The 23,281-nt window shown below is 42.1% G+C and overlaps 1 protein-coding gene across 1 annotated transcript in view; it reads right to left on the bottom strand.

Moving 5' to 3' along the window:
• Nucleotides 1–313: 313 nt before the first annotated feature.
• The window catches only part of znf438 (zinc finger protein 438), a 43,662-nt gene continuing 20,694 nt past the window's right edge, over nt 314–23,281 (bottom strand). The window contains exons 2-4 of the mRNA XM_014982636.2: nt 16,484–16,581; nt 4,058–5,805; nt 314–3,952 (exon numbers count right to left, since the gene is read on the bottom strand). Coding sequence (XP_014838122.2) covers nt 3,361–3,952; nt 4,058–5,778 — 2,313 coding nt within the window. The 5' untranslated portion in view covers nt 5,779–5,805; nt 16,484–16,581 and the 3' untranslated portion in view covers nt 314–3,360. The remainder of the gene's footprint in view (nt 3,953–4,057; nt 5,806–16,483; nt 16,582–23,281) is intronic.

The following is a 23,281-nucleotide window of genomic DNA, read 5'->3' as shown; positions in this document are numbered from 1 at the left end:
ACAACCAGCCAGCTGTTGGCAGCAGTCAGACTCGGTTCGGGGTGAATGTTGAGTAAACCCTGGGAATCACTGCTAGCCTGTTCCACAGAGTTTTAAAGGCTCTTTATTTTGGGTACCTTGTCACTTACCTCATCTGAACCAATCACCAGAGATGACTGCTTCTGTTTTCACCAAACAGAATTATGAAGTTCAGTAAGGGGCTCTGATAACTTAGCAGTGCTCAGCTATAGATTGCTAAAGGAGAAAAACTGACAGAAAAACATTTCAACCTGCAAAAGTCTGCTCCCGTCACCTTAAAGAACAACACAACATCATCAATGAACAACTTTATTCTCACATCAGGTTCTTCAGGTACACAAACAGTCACAAGCACAAAACATTTTCAGTCTTTTTTCCTTCCTTTGTTAAGTTTGTTTTTATTTACCCGGGTGACCATCAGCGTGTTAAAGTGAATAAAACGTGAGTTTTGCCATTTCCAAGCGCGTGCCGACAGTGGCGTGTGTTCCTCCTGCTGCTGAGGAACGAAGAGACTGACCCTGAACTCTGTCACTTCCTGCCTGATGTTTAAGGGCTTGAGAAAAATAAAAAATAAAGGACAACTCACCGATGACCCCCACGGTGGAGCTTACTGTAGCCGACCCCCATCGGTGCTTTGGCCTCGGCCCAGACACAAAGACCGCTCTGCATGGCTTTTGACGTAATGATATCTGCACCTGCACTCTTCCATGTGGACAGAACAAAGCAGCTGATTCACTAGTGACTCTGTAAATATAGAAATTTTCTTCTCAATATATATCGAGGTATTCTATCCATAGAATAATGTCTATATATAGCATATATTTTAATATACATTTACTTTTGGTAATTTTTTTAAACATTCAGGTACATTCACTTGACCCTGTGAACTATTTTTTATATGAAACATAAACACAGACATATGGTAACAGAGTTACATATTATGCAATAATGCCAACCCAACCATGAAACAGGACATTAAAGGGATAGTTTGGGTTTTTTGAAGTGAGATTTTATGAAGTTGGCAGTAATAGATACCCTATCTATAACAGTCAGATGCAGTAGCAAAAATATTTATGTCTGTGGGACACAAGCCAGATTAGCTGATAACCTTCAAATACTTAGCTATGAATTAGTTTTTGGGATTAAGGTTTACCGATGCTTCTACAAAGTTTCAGAACTCCCTCTCTCACGTGTTGTGGATTACTCATCCCTTGCTTATAAAAAAAGATAAATATAGTCATTTGGCAATACGTCTGCTCATGAAACCGAAGGTCCAGGTTCAAAAGTACAGTTTGTCAGCTCGGAGCAGCGTCTTTAAAGCAGCCTGCCGCAACAAATTTAAACAGTTAATATCAAATCTTAACTTCACTTAGAGAGAACAACAAAAAGGGTGACCTTCTACTCAACAAGAATTTGAAAACCAAAAATAAATTATGAGCGTTTATTCCACATTGGGGCTTGATTCATAGATTCAAAGTCACACATAACTAGAGACACATCGATAATTAGTCCCAGATTTTTCTTAATTTTGGGAGATTGACGAACCAATCTTACTCACTGATCTTAATTACCTCCGGGAAGGTCTGAAAATCAGCCGCTGACCCTTTTTTGCTCTGCCAGGTTACGCCTGCATGTGCATTGCTAACAATACTCAGCCCACTATTGCCAATGAACCACTTTGTGGCTGGATTTAGCAACTTTTCACAAACAAGATTTTAAGATTGGTCAATAGCCAGGAAACTGCAATTGGAGCACTCCTAAAACAATTTTTCTAGCCCTACTAATATTCTTTTTAAGTCTACACCAGCAGAAGGAATAAATAGTGCTTCTTTGTTTTACAAAAAAGCAATTGGATCATGTTAAATATTGTTGTTTCACATTTTGACACCATGAATCTGTGGTGTTTTTACTCAATATTTTCTACAACCCCTTCACTTTTCCATTTCCATTCCACATCCTCCTGTTGCAGGCGGGGGAAGCAACTTCCGAAGACTCACTTCATTAAATCCAAGCTAAGCCTTGGGGAAGAAAAAAAAACAAAAACAAAAAAAAACACCTCTTCCCCAAAATATAATGCGGAAAACAAAAATGTTTCAGTGCTGGTTCTGTAATCACCAACCACAAGCATAAATATTCTCTGTAGTAATCTAAAGTACAAAATAGCATATTTTTCTGGATTTAACGACAGTTTCTATTAACTCTACTCAGTCTGGGTGCACGAAACTCCACAGGTGCATACAAGAGCTGGCAACAACAGCTAGGCAATCCATTGCGTATTTACTAAAATCAGCGAACAGTACTCACTTCTACAATCACTATTTTGAATAGACCCTGGCATATCACAGAATACACACACACACACACACACACACACACACACGCACGCACACACACACACACACAGGCATTAATCGACTGAAACAGGCCTAAAGGGAGTCATAGTAACGATTAGCCTCATGAACACTTTCTGCTTTTCTTTTCGATGTTTTTCTAAAGGCCACGAGGATGTCACTTGGTGCTGGTTACAAAAAATCTTTCCTTCATGGACCATTCAAAACACAGAGCTCGATGACAGATGTCGTTTTTTGACTCCGTGAAAAATGTTACATCAGAGGATTGTACAAACACTCATTTCTTTGCATCTTTGATGACCAAAAGCCAATGGAGAAAACTGTCAGCCAGCAAAATAAGTAGACGATGTCCTACAGTCATGTGATCTTTACCTCGTCACTTGCTCCAAGTTTTATCTAACCATGCAGACTTTTTAAACATACTGTGTTGGTTGTGCTCAAAGCTTTTCCAAGAGACATCATTTATGAAAAATATGACTTGACGATGGGTCAGGATGCTAACAAAGCTAACAAAAGATGCAGCCAGTTTTCCTCTACTCACCACTCAGCAGATGTCGGGTGACAAAACAAAAAAATGAGGAGAACTCCAGCACAACATGAACCAATGATCTGCATGGTTAGATTAGTTACAGGGTGAAAAGACCCTTAGTTAACAGTTGTGTCAGTTGGATTAAATATTAGCCACAATAACATTTAAATAAAACATAGAAAAATATTTTAAACAGGATCTTAAATACCTACAAACTCATAGAACAGAACAGTGCAATCAGAAAAATAAAAATGATCATGTTTCTATAAGTGAATTGGTGAGAGAATCTCTTACGATTTGTAACATCAGACCCTTTCATTTCTTATGCCTTGTCTAACCTTGTGAAATACCAAACTAGAGTTCAAAAGACCTAAGAGAAACTCACCCTCCCTGTGCTGCTGATAGTTAGGACTGAGTGAGTATGAGGAGGAGCTACGGTATGGGCCTCGCCCGCTCAGCCGCTTAATGAGGGCTAGGAGAAGGAGTGTCTAAGTCTCCGTCCACCTCCCCCTCTTCTTGTCCAGAGTAGGAGCTCAGGGCGTCCCACAGCAGGACCGGCTGCTCACAGTGATGGTGACTTCTCCAGTGCTCCATAATCAACTCCTTAGTGTCCAGCACCTTACTGCAAAGCACACAGTTAAAGGCTGCCCCTGCTGCCAGAACCCCCAAATCACTGCCGTTCTCAGGAGAAGTCGATCTTGTTTCGTCGCCCTCCCCGTCCCCGACACGGTGGTGGGACATGATGTGCTTCTTAAGTTTGGAGAAGGAAAAGAATTCCTCGTCGCAGCTGCCGCACTTCACCAGGTTGCGCTTCTCGTTCAGCTGGCGCCAGTAGTGAGCGGCGTGCTTTACCAGCTCGTTCTCGACCTCGCGGCCGACACATTGGGCCACACCGTCATGGGCACGGATGTGGACTTCCTCCTCATGTACGTACAGCAAATGCATCTTCATGTCTGCAAAGGTGGGAGTGGTAGCTTGACACCGGCCGCATTTGATCTGCAGCTCTACAGGGTCTTCCCGATCTTGTTCGTCCGACAGCTCCGGAGAGACAGTTCTGGGGAGAAAACGGGAAAATGCTTAGTCAGGCAATCAATCTACTTCAAGCTAAAAGGTCAAGAGGCTTTGCACATGTTCAGTGGCTATCCAAGAGTGACCTTACCCCTCCAAAGACACGTCATCCTCATGACGACTGATTGAGGGCTCCACGGTCAGCACAACCCTGTGGACCTCCCTCAGGTGACGGAAGTAAACTCCCACATATCCAAAGACCTTGTCGCAGAACTCACAACACAGAGATCGGCGCGGCCGTACTTCAGAGTGATGAAGCTTCATGTGAGTGCTCAGGCTGCCTCTGTGAGCGTATGCTTTGCGGCACAGGGGGCAGATGTAGGGCCGACTATTTGTGTGAGTGTTCATGTGGTTCTGGAGGTGGTGCTTGAACTGGAAACAGCGGTTGCAGATTGAGCAGCGGTGGAGTGGGCGGCTGCCAATGAACACTTTTGGATTGGAACCGGCTCTCAGGTGAAGGGTCACTGGAGCCGTTTGGGGGGAACAGTCCAGAGCCTTGGTTGTGGGAGACGTGGATAGTTGATGACCAAGCAAGAGCTCCTGTTCTTGGCCATCTGGTGTTACCGTAGGCAAACTCACCAGTTGTGGAACCGTCTCCATAACCAACATGGGCTTGGGTCGGATAGTTCGGTACTTCTTGGAAATATCAACTTCTTTTTGTTTGAAGCCTGGAATTACTGCTGGAGGTTTTTCAGGGACCCTTCTACGAAAGAAAGACAAAGACCTCTTCTTTCTGGCTTCAAAAGCCAAGATGTCTTCCATTGTTTTTCTCTTCCTTCCTCTCTTCTTTCCAGGTGGTTTCTGAAGAGTAACAGGAACCAGTGAGGGTTTGGAGTTCAGCACAGGGTTTTGCCTCAAGACTTCGGCATTCTCCATGTTCTTGGACGTAGTATCTCCAGAAGTGAAGACTCCTGCCTGTCCACAGAAGCCTTTTCTCTCTGGGGACAAACTGCTGAGCTTTGTAGCTGGTATCAGAGAGCTCTTCATCTTAGCATAAGGCAGAATGGGTAGCTTACCCTTGGGTGGTGAAGGAATAATCTGAACTGCTTTACTGAAGATGGCTGGTGACAGGACAGTGATACTGCCCTGAGGCTGAGCAGCAGTCGATTTAGTCTGGCATAGCCCCACTGTGGTCTTAGTTTCCTCAGGGGGGTTGCTTGTAGAGTTTGAGGATGCTGCAGAAGGGTAGTGGAGGTTCTGAACAAGGCTTGCTGAAGCAGGTCGCTCATTGCCATCTGACGTTTGCTCCAACTTAGAACCAGGACAGAGGAGAGCCTTCTCTGGTAATATGGCAGTGACAGAGATGTCAGAAGAGGCTGGGTCAATCAGAAATACCTTTTCTAAAGATTCTTTTGTGGTTTCCCTTGTGTGCTTAGTCTCTTCTAGCTTTAGCTTTGACACTGCAGATGTTCCACTCCCCACTGACTTGGTCTGAGGCAGGACAGGAACGTTGAAAGCTGCTTTTGTACTTACAGCAATCGGTGATTTGACCTTTTCTGAGCTCCTCTTGCTTCTCGCCGATGGGTATCTGGGTATGGGTAACTTGAGGTTTTTCTGGATTGATTGGGTTTGTTGCTGTGGTGTCTGAGAGGAGACAGAAGGTGGGAGTGCAACCAGGGAGAACGTTCCATCTTGGCCTGCTATTTGCATCAGTGCATAGTTTTGTGTGGGTACGAGGATGGACTTGGGGCTAGAGGCAGTAGTCGCCTCAGGTAGAGCTGACAGAGGCTGGCAGGTTGGGGTCAAAGGGGAGGGTGACGGCACCACAGCTGGGGCCTTGGGAGCAATGCTCCGGAACTGAAGGCTCTTCATCTGATGGGATGGATCACTTGCAACCAACTGAAACACATGGAAAAAAGAAACATTGTTTACATTAGCTATGCTGCCAAATTCTGGACTCGCACTTGAAAGAATCAACACCATCTTTTCACATGAACATTGACATAAATATCAGAAAAGCATCAAAATAGCTGCTAGCAAGACAACAGGTTTTCAGCCAATGTTTTTGGTCAGTTAGTGTGGGAAACTCAAAAATTCCATGATTTTCCAGTTTGTGAATACCCACGTGCTAAAAGCAGTAGAAATGACCACACTCTTCAGAATGGAAGCTGCTACTGAAGGAAGAGCCTAACGTTCGTGGGATGTTTAAGCAATAGAAGAAGCTACATCCTCTGACATATTGAGCCATGCCTGGCCACTTTTTAAAAGTGATTTCACTTTTAAAAAGTGATTTCACTTTTAAAAAGCGATTTCACTTTTAAAAAGCGATTTCACTTTTTAAAAGTGAAATCAGAATTAGGTAAATACTGGTATGGGGAGATTGAAACTGGCCACTCGGATTAGTGCATCTTTATCCAACAATGCTGCATCATTCAAACTAAAATCTCTTCACTCAAAGATAAAGATCGGAAATAACGGACATTGATGCAGAACATTGTGGTCATATAACAATGTATTTAATATATATGTGACTTTTCCATTAATATATGGTATGATTACTCTGCAAGCCAAGCAAGACAAAGCAATAAACTACATCGTCAAAAAAAAAAAATCCAGGGATTTTCACAAGTGTGACAAGCTGTCCTATTATCCATGGCTCTCTGGTCCCACACAGCACAGCCTCTCTGCCCCAGGCTAAGGACAGACTGCCCCCTTTGATATGTAGTCAGCATGCTGCCACGGTACATGCTGAGGATCTGCAGAGGGCTTCTTGTCCCCCCCACTTCCTGGAACAATCAGCCAGTGCGTGAAAGCTGCCCAGTGGCAGAATCTTTAGGAGATGAAGAGGGGTTTCCCTCTTCGTGGTACCCTCCACTGACCAGTTCTACAAACTGGCCGAAGGCAATAAGGATGTTTCACACAATCTCTAGAATTTACTTTATCCTACCTTGTTCACTAATAACATTTCATGCTTTCGCAGTGGGGGTGAGGCCGTTCCACACCGTTCTGGCATTCTGACAGCGGTGACACAGAATACGGCTGAACTCCGCAGGGAAACAGTAACCTCAAAGTGAGGTTTTACACAAGTCTTTATTATCTCAATCGACCGTAGAGTTTCCATCCATCAATCAAAAGCCACAGGTATGGCTATAAAAACAAGACAGAAATTCCCGACGATTGTATCAACACAGCATCGTCATATCAAAAGAAGGAGAAGATTACAGAGGTAAACTTCAAAAGGCCTAATTGTCAAAAAAAAAAAAGGGCAAAGGTTTGAATTTCACATTTTGAGCCAATGTTCAATCGCAACATGTGGTCCTGCCAAAGTTCAAACTGCACTCTGAAACAATAATCAGCAAAAGGAACAACAATCTGGAGGTGTTACTAAAGGCAAACATTCAAGCAATCATTCCTCAATAAATAAAAGGGATTCTTTTCACTCAAAAGAACGAGAAGAAAAGAAAAACCGCTCAGGCATATTGTTTAACAGCTGGAAGTATTTCTGTGCTGGCAGATTATTTATACAGTACCCTACCGCATTACGACTCCATAAAACTGGAGATATTCCTCGTCTGTGCGGACAGTTAATTCTAGTTTGACTGTGACTTTGGCTGAACACGGAATGGAATAAAAACCACAGGATGTGTGTTTCTCTGGGCGTTTTATGTAAGTATAGAAAGAGGGATGATGGGCAAAGGCCATGCATGTTGAATAACACTCCAATGTTAATTTAAACTGTTGGACATTAAGGAATGGAAAAATAAGGTGTGTATGAACAGCTGGAGAAGTAGTCAGGAGGATCGTAGTACTTTTGTCACTTTTGGCTCTCGGAACAAAATTCAACTTCAATAAATCTGTCTCAATCCACTGAAGGAGAGATGGTACAGTTTAGGGGGCAAGACTTGGAACTTTCCTACATGAAATGATCTAAATCTTAATCTTGATAGATGTAGGACAATTTACCATTTGTGTGTCAAAGTTTCTAACTTTAACAAACCCTAAAGTAAGAGAGATTTGTCAGTGGTGCTGCTGGAGTCTGGTCCTGATTCAGTGACAGAAACATGTAACCGACTAGTAAGGTTGGGTTAGGTACAGTCCAAAAACATGACTGCTAGGTTAACTGGTCTCTCTAAATTGTCCACTTTACCCTTAGGTATCTCATCTCCTTCCCAATGACTACTGGAGATAGGCAATCTCTTATTTATTTTGCTCAGCCAATAAAACTGTCCCTTTCAGTCACATTTTCAAAAGGTTCATAATTCCCCTTGTGAACTTTTTGCCACTCTTCAAAAGACAAAACCATTTTTTTAACTATGACAATTGATCTCAGAGATGGTCAACCAGCTGCTAACTAGTTGTATACCACCATTGTGCCAATAAGCAGACTTGAGAATAATGAAACTGCCTCTACTTTGTTTAGCAGTTCTAAAGTTGATCACACTTCCATAGTGCAGTTGTTTTTGTCAAGAGGCACTTTTGTTAAAGTATGTGGAGGCAGATCAGATCTACTGCTTGCAAGGGCTCTGCATGGTCGGGTTGAACTGCCAAAATAAATTCTCAGTGTCTCAGTTGTAAGATGAAAATTGCATCATTTTGATCTTAGCCTCATGTATCCACCCCTTCTTGTCACAATTCTCCTTGTGAACTTTTTGCCATCCTGTGGATGGAAAAATGTTGAATTTTGTGGATGTGATTGTTAATGCAGAAGACATTCACAATTACTCAACTTCCAGAAACCAATTTTGATGTACTTGATGAACAGAACATCGAGTTCTGTTCATCAATGATCTGTTGTTTCACAGATCATTGCTTCAATGATCTGTGAAACAACTGCTTCAGTTGTTTCACAGATCCCACCTTGATGGTCTGAAGACATCTCAGACCTGGCATGAAGAGGTGTTTTCTGGAATAACCTTTACTTTCTTCCAGCAGAATCCCAGAAAGTGTGCTGGTGCAGTCGGTGACCGCACTGCTTCAGGCTCCATCAAGTTGTTCACTTCCCTGAACGGATCAATCATCAAGCAGTATTACATTTTAAAAACAGGCAGTCTGGGCACCAGGCAACCATTATGTCCACTCTGTTTAGACTTTGACTGATAATGTGGGTTGCTCTTCTTATTATGTGCTTCCATTAGCCTAATGAGAATTTTAATAAGTTTCTCCATCTTGTGGTTAACCAAAGGAGAGACATGAGGCAAGAGGATTGACAGACAAGAGTTTGCTCTCATTGCTGATGTAAAGGTAGTGAAAATACGACCAAGTTCATAATGACACAATAAGAAAGATGTGAGTAGCAGAGAGGAGTGTTTCATTATACGTTTGCCCTCCTACCCAGGCTGGGTGGCTGGTTCTTCTCTTCGCTTCCAGACCTCAAAGGTAAATCAACTGACCGCTGTCTGTTTACAACACTTTGAGATGTTTGGAGTCGTTCCGTAACCCTGGCCAGCACACATTCCTCAACACAGTTTGACCTCGAAGATCAACAGAGACACATTTGTGTGCTCACCAAATCATATCCAGTCAATTCGATTTACCACCAATTAAGGAATGTACCGTGTGCCAAAAAGACAAGAACTAGGAAATTTTCCTTGAGCTTAATTTAATTGTTTCATAGCAACCTTTTTGATCAAATTAGCAATTTCATTGTACAAGCCTTGACCCGTACAGAAGCTTAAAATGTTCCGTAGATTTGAGAAGCCTCACCTAATAAAAATAATAACACGGCATGGCTAGGAGAGAATGGCTAGGAGAGAATGGCACAGAGAGGTCACAGATGCTACTCAATCTGCTGGTCGATTCGAAACGCCAAATGGTCTGTTATGCCCAAGGTCAGAGGTCGGAGCCAGAGAGAGGGTTACTGAAGGAAGAGAGGGGAGAAACCGTGAGGGCTGATCCACAGAGACATATTATCAGGTAAAGGCAGCAGGGTGAGAGGTGAGGATCTGTTGTTTCGGCTGGAAACGGGTCAGGGTTGAGCAGGAGGGCAGACCAGGGATCCACCTGGAGGAGAATGGAATGGCATCTCATAAACAGACAAAAACACCAATTTCAACCTGGACCTGGGTCACATGAAGAGTTGGACAAGCCTAGCCTAATGGGCTGATCAGCTAAAACAACGGTCCAATTGTTAGCCGGTAATGCAATTTAGTGCGGCTGAGCGAGCCTTTCTGAGATTTTACAGCATGTGGAGGATTCGTTTTGGGTCTATGATGAATTCACTTTCCACTTCGTCTCACTAATACTCAATAATCTGCAGGGTCAAACTATTTACTTCTCCCTCTGTTTATCCTGAAAGCAGCCAGGACCCAAATACACAACAACAAAAAAAGAGTTTAAGCTTAAAAGTAATTCCTGTGTTAAACAGTAGAAAACAAAAGCCATAGCTTCTCTGCCTTTTTGTGCTGCAGATTTGAAAAGTCTGATCAGAAGTGTTTTGAGGAAAACTAAGCAGAGACAAAGAACAGTCGTGTAGGGCTTGTTATCTTCCATGTAGGTGAGAGCAAAGCTCATCTGGGACTCCCAGATAGAGCCGGGGGATGGAGGGGGTCTGGAATGGAGTGTATTGGTGTGTATGCAGGAGAAAGAGCTGAAAACCCCAGCAGAAGCCAAGCACCCCCCAGGTTCTATCCCAGATGAAAGGCCAGGATCTGGGCTAGATAAGAGGGAAGATCATGGGGGAAGTGGAGGGGAGAGGGGTTGGGACCAGCCAGCTGTGAGAAGCCATGTCCAGCGGCCATCTTTTACCACCCTCCTACTCTTCCCTCAAACAAACACCTAAACACGTAGAAGCAGAATGTCGGATTAGGAAAGAGAGGCCAGATGAGTAAAATGAGGATGAGGATCACCTATTTTAGGAGTTAGGTGTAGGACTAAGGCGTGAATTGAGTTTAGGTTAGATTTAGGGTTTTGCATGTAGAGGTAATGGTTAGGTGTAGGGTAAAAGCCAGGCTGTAGAAATAAATGGAAGTCAATGAACAGTCTTAGTAAAAACAGAAAAACATACCTGTGTGTGTGTGTGTGTATGTGCGTGGGTGGGTTGGTGTGTGCGTGTGCGCGCGTATACACTATATTTAGAGGACTACTTTCACCATTTCCACCAACAAAGGGAGGTCATTTGTGGCACTTTTTTCTCACTTCTAATTCATTCTACAAGTTAGGTTTAGAGATGTGGCGTGAATTAAAGTTTTGGGTAAGGTGGGGGTTAGTTTTACACCACTAAATTTGGGTAAAAATGCGTAGGCTAGGCATAAATGTAGTTCCTAAAATGAATGAAAATTATTACAAAGTCCTCAGATGGATAGAAGTATAAGGAAGGTTGGGTGTGTGTGTTTCGTGTAGCAGTGCAGGGTGCGGATCTAAAAGCGGTCATGGGGAAAATGAAATCAGTGTTTTGCAGAGGTCCTGGTTTCATCCCCAGGCCCCCTGAATGCGTTAAAAGACAGGCGCACACACACACACACACACACACACACACACACACACACACATCAATGCCAGGCGATTCAGTAACATCCAGCTGCTCTGTTTTACCTTTTCACCCGACAACAAGCAGTGAAAGGTGTTGCAGGAAGGACATTAGCGCACCATATGGTATTTGGAGAAAGAACAAAAAACCCTCATGGCCACACGCAAGTTTGCATTTCTCTCTTAATCCAGACGTCCATTCGTGAGTGCATATCTAACCCTAACCCAAAAATTGCATTTCACCCTTTTTGGTCCCTATAAACCCCCAACATTTTAGGAGATTATACCAGAAAACGTCCTAAAGAGGCTACAAAAACCAGGTACACACGCAAACACACACTGCTGTATGTCATCTACTGTCACCTGCACTCCTCCACTGCAAATCAATGCAGTGGAGAAATCCATTCCAATTAGAATCCAGCTGCTGCCCCCTGCATGAGGAGGCTGATTAATCGATACAGAAATCCCACATCTGACCTGTGATTTTTCATACAGAAACACAATAATGGGACCGGGCCAGGATACCGAAACGGGAAAATGATTGCACTTATCTTCACATTTATTGTGACAAGTATTTTTAGGCAGGATAGAAAACTCCATGCAGACACATTTTGAAGTGGACGCTTTAGCACCGATGTCAAATCGGACCTTGCCATTTGCAGGCAGGATGCTATAAACCTCTGACGAATGATGACCTCTGACATGGCGTCCAACGGGAGGTGTGTTGAGAGCATGTGTCATTCCAGGGGAAGCTGTAACGTTCCCAATCATCCGAGCGAATGCAGGCAGAGTCGCGTGCGCCAACGTCACATGTCTGCTGGCTCGGAGCTGAGTGGCATTGAACTGGAGCGGAGGTGACAGCGGTGTGTTCGAGTGTGTGTAAGCATGGAGAGGTGTGTGTTCAAGGTCTCAAGTGTCAACTTGCCCCAACCCCCTCGACTACCACGCCCTCAGGCAGCCAGGACTGTATTAGCCATTCAGACTTAGCTCGGTGCTAAACCTTTACGTGACCTTTCCCTTGACGGTGACATTTGGACTCCACTGAATAGGTCAAACAGCACTAAAGAGTCGCAGCACAAAATAGAAGAGGGGGGGAGAATAGGAGAAAGGAAAAGGAAATTCCAAGAAGTTAAACTGAGCAGGCATCAGGAAGCGCATATATTGGATTGATCAGAAAACTGCAATCTGTGCATCTCGAATTGAAACTATCAACCTGAAAAGCTCATCAAGGAGAAGGCCTCTCTGAGAAAAATTAAACTCACTGATGGGCAGGTTGACATTTAGTCCTTTGTGGAACAGGAAAGATGCAGGATATGACGACAGGTCTATCCCGCCTGATGGCACAGACACGGAAAATGAACAACAAATGGACTGAGCCCAGGTTGGGTAGGATGTCATCTTAAAAGCGGTTGAAATAATGCACAAGACTAAAAAAAGGAGGGAGAATTAGAAAACAAAACAGGAAGCAAACAAGATTTTGAAGGCAATGGATCACAAAATAATTACCTCAATTTGAAGAGAAATGTAGGCAGGGGTAAAACCAGATATCAGAGAAATGAGACATGTCTTTTTTTATATCTCAAAAGGCAAACTCAATATTTATGTAATCACAAAATCTTTCGATATCAAAAGATGTCAATCTTTGTCAATATCCAGAGCTGAGAAGATATTTGTTCTGTTTTGCTGTTTTGACACTTAAAATGCCGTGCAGATCAAACAAACTCTATTCTAAATGCAGTTCTCAAATGATAGTTTTATTAATTAGGAAGAAAAAAGCTATTCAGACTAACCTGATCCAATGTAAACCAGGCTCCAGACCTGAAAGCCTGAGCCTGATTAAAGGTGGACTTGCAGAATCAAGAATCACTTGAATTCTAGAATTGTGCTGCAGAGCAGAAAGATCTCTTCCACCAATCCTAATGGACAAGAGTTGTATCCCTTACTTCAGCGTTTCTCTCCCCGAGTTTCAAACCAAACAGCCAGGCAGAGATTTAAAGAGGAGCGGCAAAAGAAAATGAGATAGATTAGCAGAGCTTGCCAACAACCAATGTCTTCCAGAATGTGTTACTGTGGAGTATCATCTCTGTTGCCTTGATCTTGAGCTGTTGGCATGTCATGACACTCATGGGACTGTCTTCCACCAACAGCGTCTTTGGTAAGAGGCTTCTTTGGATTTTTGCAAGACCGACCGCTACCGGATTTCCTTCCTGCTCACAGCATCACAATTCACAAGGACTCTTTGAAGAATTTTGGAATGATATGAATTACAACATTTAATTTCACTTTGGGATGAATAAAGTAAAGAAATTCAAGCACAGATGAGAAACAGTCACTGGCATCCATCAGCTCGGAAAGGATGGCTTTTGGACTCTAGCGAACTACGGAGAGAACTGTCAGAACGGCTGATGTGACTTTAAGCTCAAGAGTGTTTTTATTTTATTTTTTAAAGAGTTTTCTGTCATACACATACACTGAGGTGGATTTTGCTCCAACTCCAACAGGAACTCTAAGAAAACACCTACACTTCCAGTCCCACCTTAAAGATTTCTCAATGTAATGGAAGAACGTTAATGGCTCCCCCGGAAGGAAGGGAGGAAGAAAGGAAGGAAGCTGCCAAATTGCTAATTTTAGGCACTCTGCGTCTCAGATGAAACGCTGGAAAAGGCAGAGGGGAGGCATGGGGAGGCGGGAAACTTATCCGTCTCTCACTTTCTCGACTCTGAGCATCATGTCTTTCTAACCATCATTACACCCTTCATCCGGAATGAGGGAGTCTCACAGCTCTTTGATTGTCTGCACAGTTTCTCTCTCTCTTCCTGTTCCCAGCCCTCTCTCCTTCCAGCTTTCTCTCTCTCCGTTTTTCCCCCTCAGCTCTTTCATTCTCACCTCCCTCCACGTCTGAAGGTACCTGGGTAAATAAACAGTGTTGTGTGGGATGCTAATTAGAGCAGGTTCAGGGACGTGACGAGCCCTGAGACGGATAAACAGCAAAGTTGGGGAGGAGAAGAGATGAGATAAGAGGGGGTGCAGGTGAGGGGAACGTTGCCCCAAGAGGGCAAGGCAACACAGACGCACACAAAGCAACAGAGCGGTGAAGGACAGGCAAGAGTGGTCCTGGTCTCACCCCAAACTTCAGAACACAGGTAGCACCGTACTGAGCGGTGTGAAAACGTTCTTAATGACGCCGGCTCTGTCAAGATCAAACGATTATGCAGATGAATCCAACAGTTCTTTTCCTGTTAAGGTGAAGCATGGGCATCTAAAAGCAGGTCAATGCAAACCAGCTTGTTCCCAATGAACAGGAAATGACCTCTTCCTGTCGAATTAGGTGCTGATAAACAGATGAGACAGAGGAAAGATGGGAACAAACACGCCTGCTCACACTTGCTGGTAACTTTGACAACACTGTGCAAGATAAATATTTAAAGACAGCTTAAGGAGCAAATGTGTTTGCTTGGTTCTCTAAATGGGTCTTAATGGGGGATGTGTTACAAGACACACAAAAAATGTGGTTTTCATTTTTAAAATCCTTTTGGTATTTTGTCGGATGTGAATGGAAACGTTCAATCTTTTCTACCATGAGTGTTGCCTATGAAGCCTACTGCCAAATGAGTGGACGTATAACAAAACTTTCAGCTAACAGGACTAAGAACATTGAGTTCATCAAAAGAAGACAAGGGTTTAAAAGTATTTCAGGGTGTATTCACACTAGCCCTGTTTAGTCTGCTTTAATGGAACTCTAGTTTTAGAAAGTTTGTTTGGGGAGGTGTGAATGCATAGTCGAACTCTGATGCAGACCAAAAAAAGCAGGCTCTGGTCGGCCTACAAACCTAAGTCTTAGTTCGGTTTAAGTGAACTCTGGTGCAGTTTGAATATATATGTGAATGTGAGTGGACCAGAAACCACTCCAAAAGTAGGAAGCGGACCAAAACGCAGGGGATTCTGGGTAAATGCTACCAAAAACACACACAAGTGGGAGAAATGCCTTGTGGTTTTTTGCCGAAGATGAAAAATGAAATCCCACAACCACTAAAATTTGACACTACTCCATATTTGTTTACATTTCATGAAGAAGGTTGTGTGTTTCCTTTGCGTGAGTTCTTGGTGCAGCACCATCACAGTCGAAGAGGACAACAGGTTGCTCAAAAGGTTTGGTTCATTTGACACAGTTAATGTGAAAGCGAGATACACCAGCTGAAACTGGAAGAAATGTTGCAATTTTGGTAACTATCATTAACAATGTTGTTAACTTTAAACAAATTAAACAGCCTCAAGTTTTTGGCCAACTTTTCTCATCCTTTGCTAAATTCTATAATCAAGCATCCTGCTTTATCTTCTTTCGTGAGTCACTTAAACAGTAGCGAATAGAATCTGGAACAATAGATGCCAGCTGTGAATAAGAACGACCACTGAAGCTTTTGTTAAATTAAACAGACATGAACACTGCTTAATATGACAGAAACGGTTAGCTTCCATTTTCAAAAAGAAAAAAAATAAATAACGCTAGCTCCTTAACCAGGAGACAAAGGGAACAGATCAAGCAAACAATCTGAATTGTAGCGCAGAGGTCTTCATGATTAAAAGGCATCACAGATTAAGGCCAGATTGGGCATGGCAGGGTTAGGAGAAATTTTACTATTACAAGCACTTGCATAAGCTTTAATCTCATGTTAAGTCTGATGAAAACACTGATAGAGAGACAAGGGAGCAGCAGGTAGGATGGATCAGTCCCATATTCAAGGCTGAGGAGAAAAAGGAAACTGGGATTGCTGGATAGATGAGCTATTTTTATAATGAGGTCAATGTGAGCTGTGGGACTTTATTCTCTTGGGGAACACACAGAAGCTGTGGCGAATGATGGCTCCTGCTGAGAGGGGCTGCCTCTGTCCACAGCAGGAAGATGGCATAGACAGAATGGGAAGGACTTTTTCAAGATGATTATCTTAATTTCTACTGGGAAAAAAATCTTATGCATAAATTTTGCACAATAGCACCTCTAGCATCATATGATCATTGACATGTCATGTTTCAGTCTTAAAGGAAAACATAGAAGATTCATACAAGGTGAATAAGTAAGATGAACAACTCCAAGTATATTAAGCAAAACATTTACCAGGTGAAAGACTCTTCCTTCCTCAGCTGCTGCCCCTCCCCTCCTCTCTCTGGGTGGTGCCCCGGTAGTGGTCCTGTCCCCCACGCACCACACTCCCCCTGGTAACACACAAAACAACATTAGCAACAGTTATTAAAAAAATAACAATAATAATAATAAAAAATACCACCAGAGCGAAGCCCTGAAACTCTGGAGTAAAATAGTTTTAAACTAAAAACAAAATTTTTACCTGAGTTTGTCACGTAGCACAGTGGGCAAAAACACAGTTGTGAAGTACAGTAGATATACTTCCAATATATATCTCATTTAGCTAAAACAGGCTACAGTGAAAGCCTAGCTAACAATCACTGTTCGCTTTCGTTTTTAATCAAACTGTTACGTAGAGCTAAAGAAACTAGCTGAGGTTAATTATTTGAAGGGTGAGTATAAGTTCTGGGCCTTTATCCTTGGAAGGCCGCATTAAAAGGCTGATTATGTCAAAGTGATGCAACAAAGGCAGTCTATTTATCTTTAGTTTCTCTGTGAAATTGCCCCATTTTTTGTTTTTGCTCAACCGTTTCTTTTTCAAAGGCTTGTATTTGATTATTTTTTTATGGACACAAGAATTAGAGGTAACTGATTAGTTACATTTATTGACCTTATTGGAGTTAGAGGGCTAAATGCATTTTTGAAAATATGATTTCAACCTATGTTTGTGACTTTTTTTGTTGTATTTTGATGGGCTAAACTCCAGTTATTTTATCCGTGCAGCGTGTATGCATCATGTCACTTTATTTATGAATGTGGACTTTTCTTTTCAAATTGTAAAAGAGATCTTAAAGACAGCACTATCTGTGAACATGATGAACAATTCCCAAAATCAGCATATTGAAAGGAACAATTTTCCAATTGTAATTTGTGTTATTTAATGGAATGGGGACCATCTGAAGGATTTGAACTTCAGATCCAACCCTTCCACTGATCCAACCACATAACGAGTCACATTATTCTGTTGTTGTTTCTTTTGGCTGCATTGCTTATAGTAGTAAATTTATTTAGCCATGTGTGATTTTTCATCAATAAATGTTACTTTATGTACATGAACAGAATAATTGACAGTGTTGTATTTATGTAGTCACAGAAAACAAAAGTAAGCAGGGTTTTAATTTGTTTTTTTATGTCTCTTCCATACTAGGGTCTAAAATTAATCTAACCTCAAGTAAACAAAACCACAAACCACAGACTCCTTCATGTAATAACTTATTCAACATATATTTAAACAGGTAAAACCCTTGAATTTTAAAGATGTTCTTCCATTTTTTACAACTGAAGTCCTGACTGCTTAAGAGCCTCATACAGTAGGATAAAAAAAGATTTTAGCCACTATTGTATAGGCATTAAGCTACCCCATACATTTCAGGAAGTATTTTCAGATTGGGGAGAGGCTCTAAACAGGGATGCATCAATCCACTTTTTCACTTCCTACACCGATATCTGAGGTTTAGTATCGACCGATACAGATCTGATGCAAAAAATCAGTGCTGGATCAACTTATAATGTTTCTTTTTAAAAAAACACACAGACAAAAATGTAATGAATTACAAATTAACTTGACAACGCTGCACCAGTACAGCACACTTAAATACACCAATAGCTTCACAAGTTACAAACATTTAAAAACAACAACTTTAACCAGTTCAGTCAGTGCAGTTAGGAGTAGAACAGAAAATGGAAAATAAATGATAAAGAAACTGAAACTGACAAAAACAACAGTTTGACTACCTCGGTAAAACATTGTAAAATAAACTGCAATAAACCTTTCAAATCACCGATAGCCGATCTAGAATTTTTTTCAGGCATAAATATCGGTTGCATCTCTAGCTCTAATCTGACCTGGACTCTTTGAAGGCATGGTGTATTGACCCTGAGAATACAGCAGACAGCAGCTCTGTGGTTTCACACACTAGCTCAGCTGTACGTGGCCCGTTTTGAGAATGCAAACACTCAGAGATGCACAGAACAAACTCTCCGTTGCAGCCCCTTACTCGCTCTAAATGCCTGTCGCCTTGGCCCTCCATTAAGCTGAGTGAGAGCTCGTTTAGCCAACAGCGTCTCTGCAGTTGGGGACGCATGCTGCCCACTCAGTCACATTCAGCCGTATTAAATAAATAAGGAGCGCTCTTCTGTGTAAATTATTCATTTAACACGCCTTATCCTCTTCCAACAACCTTGTTAGAGCAACTCAGGAGTGGAGGAGGAAGAGGGGGGAGCGGAGACGAAGAGGCAGACACCGCGGCTCATGCGCGACTCAGCAGAACCTGTGGTGCATCCCTAAGCCCTGTTGGCGTTCAAGTTGTGTGCGTGTGTGTGCATGTGTGTGTGTGTGTGTGTGTGCGTGTGCGCGCGTGTGTGGGGAGGGGGCTAATTCGCCCTGACACCTCCTTTGTTTCTGGCAGAAAAGAGCTGCGTACACACAGCTGTATATTTGTTCACATGCACACACACTCAAATACACACAAAAATTGTACAAACCTAAAGAGAAAGAGCACAGGAAAGGAATTTTTAGTGCATATTCATAGAACAATCATTCTAGTTGTCTGGATGAATTATTGAGAAATAGAAGCTCAGGCCATGTGATGCACGACTGTGACTGGGTGTTTTTTTTTTTCGGGTTTTTTTTTCAGATCCACAAATTCAAATGAGAAAACACAGCAAGTCATCCGCTTTAAACATGCTGATAATAACGAGACATGATGGGAACAAATGGGGAAAAAAACCCCAACTCCTGCTTAACTTAACAAATATTAGCCTCCTAGTTAAATGCAGAACACGGCACAGCAGTTTATGCCAGATCCGTTTCATGGCATAGCTAAAAAGAAGAAAGATGCATTTTTACACATACTTAAGGAGTACAAAAAGTCTTATTCCAGCATAATTATCATAGTGCGCATTCACACATCCCACCTAAACTGCCCTCAAAGAAAGCTTAACTTATAATACCCCATGACACTGAAGATGAAAAAAAAAAAAATAGACTTCAAAGTAGAATAAGAATAAGCCTGCTTGTATATGCCAGCATTAAAAATAAACATAACTTTTCATACTTTAACTTTCAGGCCATACAGTTTTGCCGTGAACCCCAAACTAATCCTAACTGTTGATTTCAGAACAGAGAAGACTCCAGAAAGAGTCCGACTGCAGGGACCAGTGGTGAGCAGGTTGTTATGTCAACCCTGACAGGATTCATTACCAGTTTCTACTGCCTCAATTGGAGTTAACAGGCTTTGGCCCAAGCAGAGGCCAGCCAGGCCCTGAGTGGTACAAAAGGATGTGTATGTGTTTGAGGGCACGCATGTGCTAAAGGTTAGTCAGCAGACACTTTCTACAAAAAAAAGAAAAAGAAAAATCAAACACAACAGATACTGTAGGTTACAGGGGTGCTGGTACTCAACTGACAATGAGATTTGCTGCTTATTTTGGTTGGTGACTGTAATAATATATCTGATAGCTAATCAGTAGCTGTTATTCAATTATAAATATGTGTAAATCTTTGTCAATATGCCACTAATGTCAAAAAACACAATCTCGCAATTGCCGTGTTTCCATTAAATAAGAAATGCAATTAAAATTACATGTGAATAAGTTTGTTCACACGATAAGTTAATAAAAAACACATCACATCATCACTCTCCTACCACTTCCTGATGTCTTCATTGTCTTTACCACCAGTTGTGACATCCGATGACTCGTGATGAAAAAGTGTTTCCATTGCAGTTTTGCGAACCATGCTAATTTTAACACGCCGCCAAACATTTTATTGAAGAACATGAGGTTTTTTTTTCTTCAATATTGCTGTATCTCCATTTTCGTAATTCAAATTTGCGCAATTTTAGGGTTAATGGAAACGCAGTGATGTTATGAAATATATATACAGATGCAGTGATCTCTGCAGATGTTGTCACACCAACAGACTAGGTTTGATTGGGAACCAAAATTGCAACATTTACTATATAGCTGGTGTGTTTCACTTTCACATTGTACTTTGTCAAATGAAGTAAATTCTTTGAGCAACCTGTTCCCCTCCTCGTCCGTGGGGGCGCTGCACCAAAAACCACCAGTTTCTACTGGAGGAAACCAGGAAGAAGACATGAGTGCAACTTCCTTATTTGAAAAATACGACCAAAAATGGAGTAGTGTCACACACGTATGTTTTGGTTGTATTTACCCAGAATGGCCTGTGCTGTAGTCTGTTTGGATTCACATTTGAATTTGAACTGCACTGAGTTCACTTCAACCAAATGGTGACCGGGGTTTTTAGGCGGACCAGAGTTTGCTTGTTCGATTCATTCTATGGAGAATGTAGATCTCTAAACTTTGAGCTCTCCAATAGGTTACCAACATTTCCAAATGCACCATAACTGCAAACAGTTATGGTGCATCACAACCTGCTCAAAATGATAAAACAAGGGCAACTTTGCTGGAATACATTCACCCTTCCTAGTATCTGCTGAAGAAGTCAGCTCCATGTTAGTTTGCTGCCTTGGGTCAAAACAACAAATAGCCATCTTGTGGCAGATGGCTCCTTCATGAATAAAAGGTAAAACAACTAAAAATACAAAAAGATGAAATGGTGCAAAAAGCACAAGAAGTAAGGTTTTTGCATGGAGCTACTGGTTGTGTGACGCCAGTATCTCCGTCCTAACCGTGTTGAACTTTCAGTTGTATCCTATAAACATACAACTGAAAGGTGCCGAGAAAAGATGTGGTTTGGGTCAGTTGCATGAGCCACTTTTGCAATTAAAATTGACAAAATACCATTACAACTCATGCCGTACCACTCTGGGGAAACGAGGCATTTGTGTGGTCCGCGTCTTGTCCCACGTCTTGTCCCACCAACATGCATCATGCTACTGTGACATCTGTAGACCCCACACATTAGAGAATTGCACCATACGACCATCTGGGTTTATGTATACCAGAATTGTTAACCCCCCGCCACTCCCCCATTAAAAATCCACCAAGAGCTACTAATGTTGTCTGTTGCACCTATGTAGCATCCTTCCATGTCTGGAGACCTTTGCAAGTGTTCTGACTGACTTTTGGATGCTCTGGTAACTGTCTGTAACACATCCCTCGGCTCATGTTGCCCTTTTGACGTTGGTTCCAGACCTGCCAGTAAATCACATTGTTTACATACCCATCTCTGGTCGACCAATCTGCAAATTTATACCCAAATCTGACTAGAGCTCCTGGGTGTGTGACTTTTCTGTTAGTCAGCCTGGACCACATGAAGTTGATTTTGTCAACACTTAGACTTTTGTTTGATGACGAATTAGTTTTACCTAAAACTATCATACTGAGTGTGTCTGCAGGTTTTGAAGGTGTCCCCTACCCTTCCACTAGTCCTCCCCTTTGCAGTTAGTCACAACCTAGAGATGTTGGTGATTACACATGATTAAGGCTTTCCACTTCAAACAGACCTGATGTTGACACAAGGTCTGACATGGCGGTATAAAGAACAGTCAGAGGTCTGACGGTCTGGTTATAGATTTGAGTGTTTGTCTTGGTGAAAGAACAAATATCAATGTAGGTTTCAAAGACATTCAAAATGTCATTACATAAATGTTTCCCTGTACAAACTGAGCAAAATTAATTGATGAATGCAGCTCATTATCTGATGTTTGAACTGTATTTAAAAGCTTTGTTAGCATAGCTAAACTCTATAATTAATACAGTCTTTAACTCTTCTTTCCGTACATTTTTGAGTTTTTGAACAAATGTCAACCCATCTTAAGTCCCATTTGGGGTTTACAGACTTCAACCTCACCGTTTTAAGTCAGTTCTGCCATCGGTAGAAGTGCAGGTAGTGCCAAGTCTTTGACATTACCTTATAAACAGGCTGATTTTCCATATTTCTTTTATTTCTTGGCAGCCTGTGAGGGACTAAAGTATGAGGTGTTCCACAGTTGCAGCACTGCAGCCTAAATTAGCCTAGACCACATGAAAAGCACTCGTCTCTATTCCAGGCCAGGGCAGGAAAATTACAGCCCTGCTCACTCTACTCTAGCATTAAACCTCAATTAGTGCACAAGCACACAAATGATGTCATCACTGAGGGACCCAAAGGCCCTGGAAATTCAGGGTGCTGCTTTTTCTACACAAGAAACTGAAAGTTGAGCACTCTTTGAACTTTTAGGTTCTTTCTCTATGCGGTTGGACCAAGGCAGGAGAAACCTGCAGGCCAGTTTGGCTAAGTTTACCTGGAATTTTAATTCAGACTCTTGATGGGTGTTTTCCCCCCCTAAGAGATGAGAGGTCAGTGAGGAAGGACAAGAAAAACTTTGGTGTCACCTCTGGTGACCTTGCAGGAGACAGAGGAGGGGGGAAGACAAGGAGTAGGAGGGAGACAGACCCAGATGGAGACCTTTTGCTGCCCTAACCTGACCTCTGCCAGCCACCTTTGTCAGAAGGAGGTATAATATAGAGGAAATTTCACTTGTTGAAGTGAAAACTAAACAAGGTTGGAAGTATTGCACAACTCTTTCTAAGCTTTTGCTATTAATAGCACGGTTTTATCATTTATAAAATAGGAAGGTCCCTGTGGGGAGTCATCTTTGAACTAAACAGGTCAACCAAGACAGCTTCCTTTGACAGCACAACAGAACAATGTGATAATTTTACTAAAGAGCAGAGTTAAGTAGAAAGAAATTAGTTAACTTTGACTGAAGTTTGATTTCTGTTCAGTTCCATTAACATTCACCCCTAAAATGCAGTGAGAAAACAGACTGTCAACAACCATAAAGCTACACACCTACACTA

The sequence above is a fragment of the Poecilia mexicana genome, unplaced genomic scaffold (assembly GCF_051168715.1).
Source record: "Poecilia mexicana isolate PSO_F unplaced genomic scaffold, ASM5116871v1 scaffold_20, whole genome shotgun sequence".
NCBI classification, from domain to species: Eukaryota; Metazoa; Chordata; class Actinopteri; order Cyprinodontiformes; family Poeciliidae; genus Poecilia; species Poecilia mexicana.
This window is presented reverse-complemented; position numbering and strand designations above follow the sequence as displayed.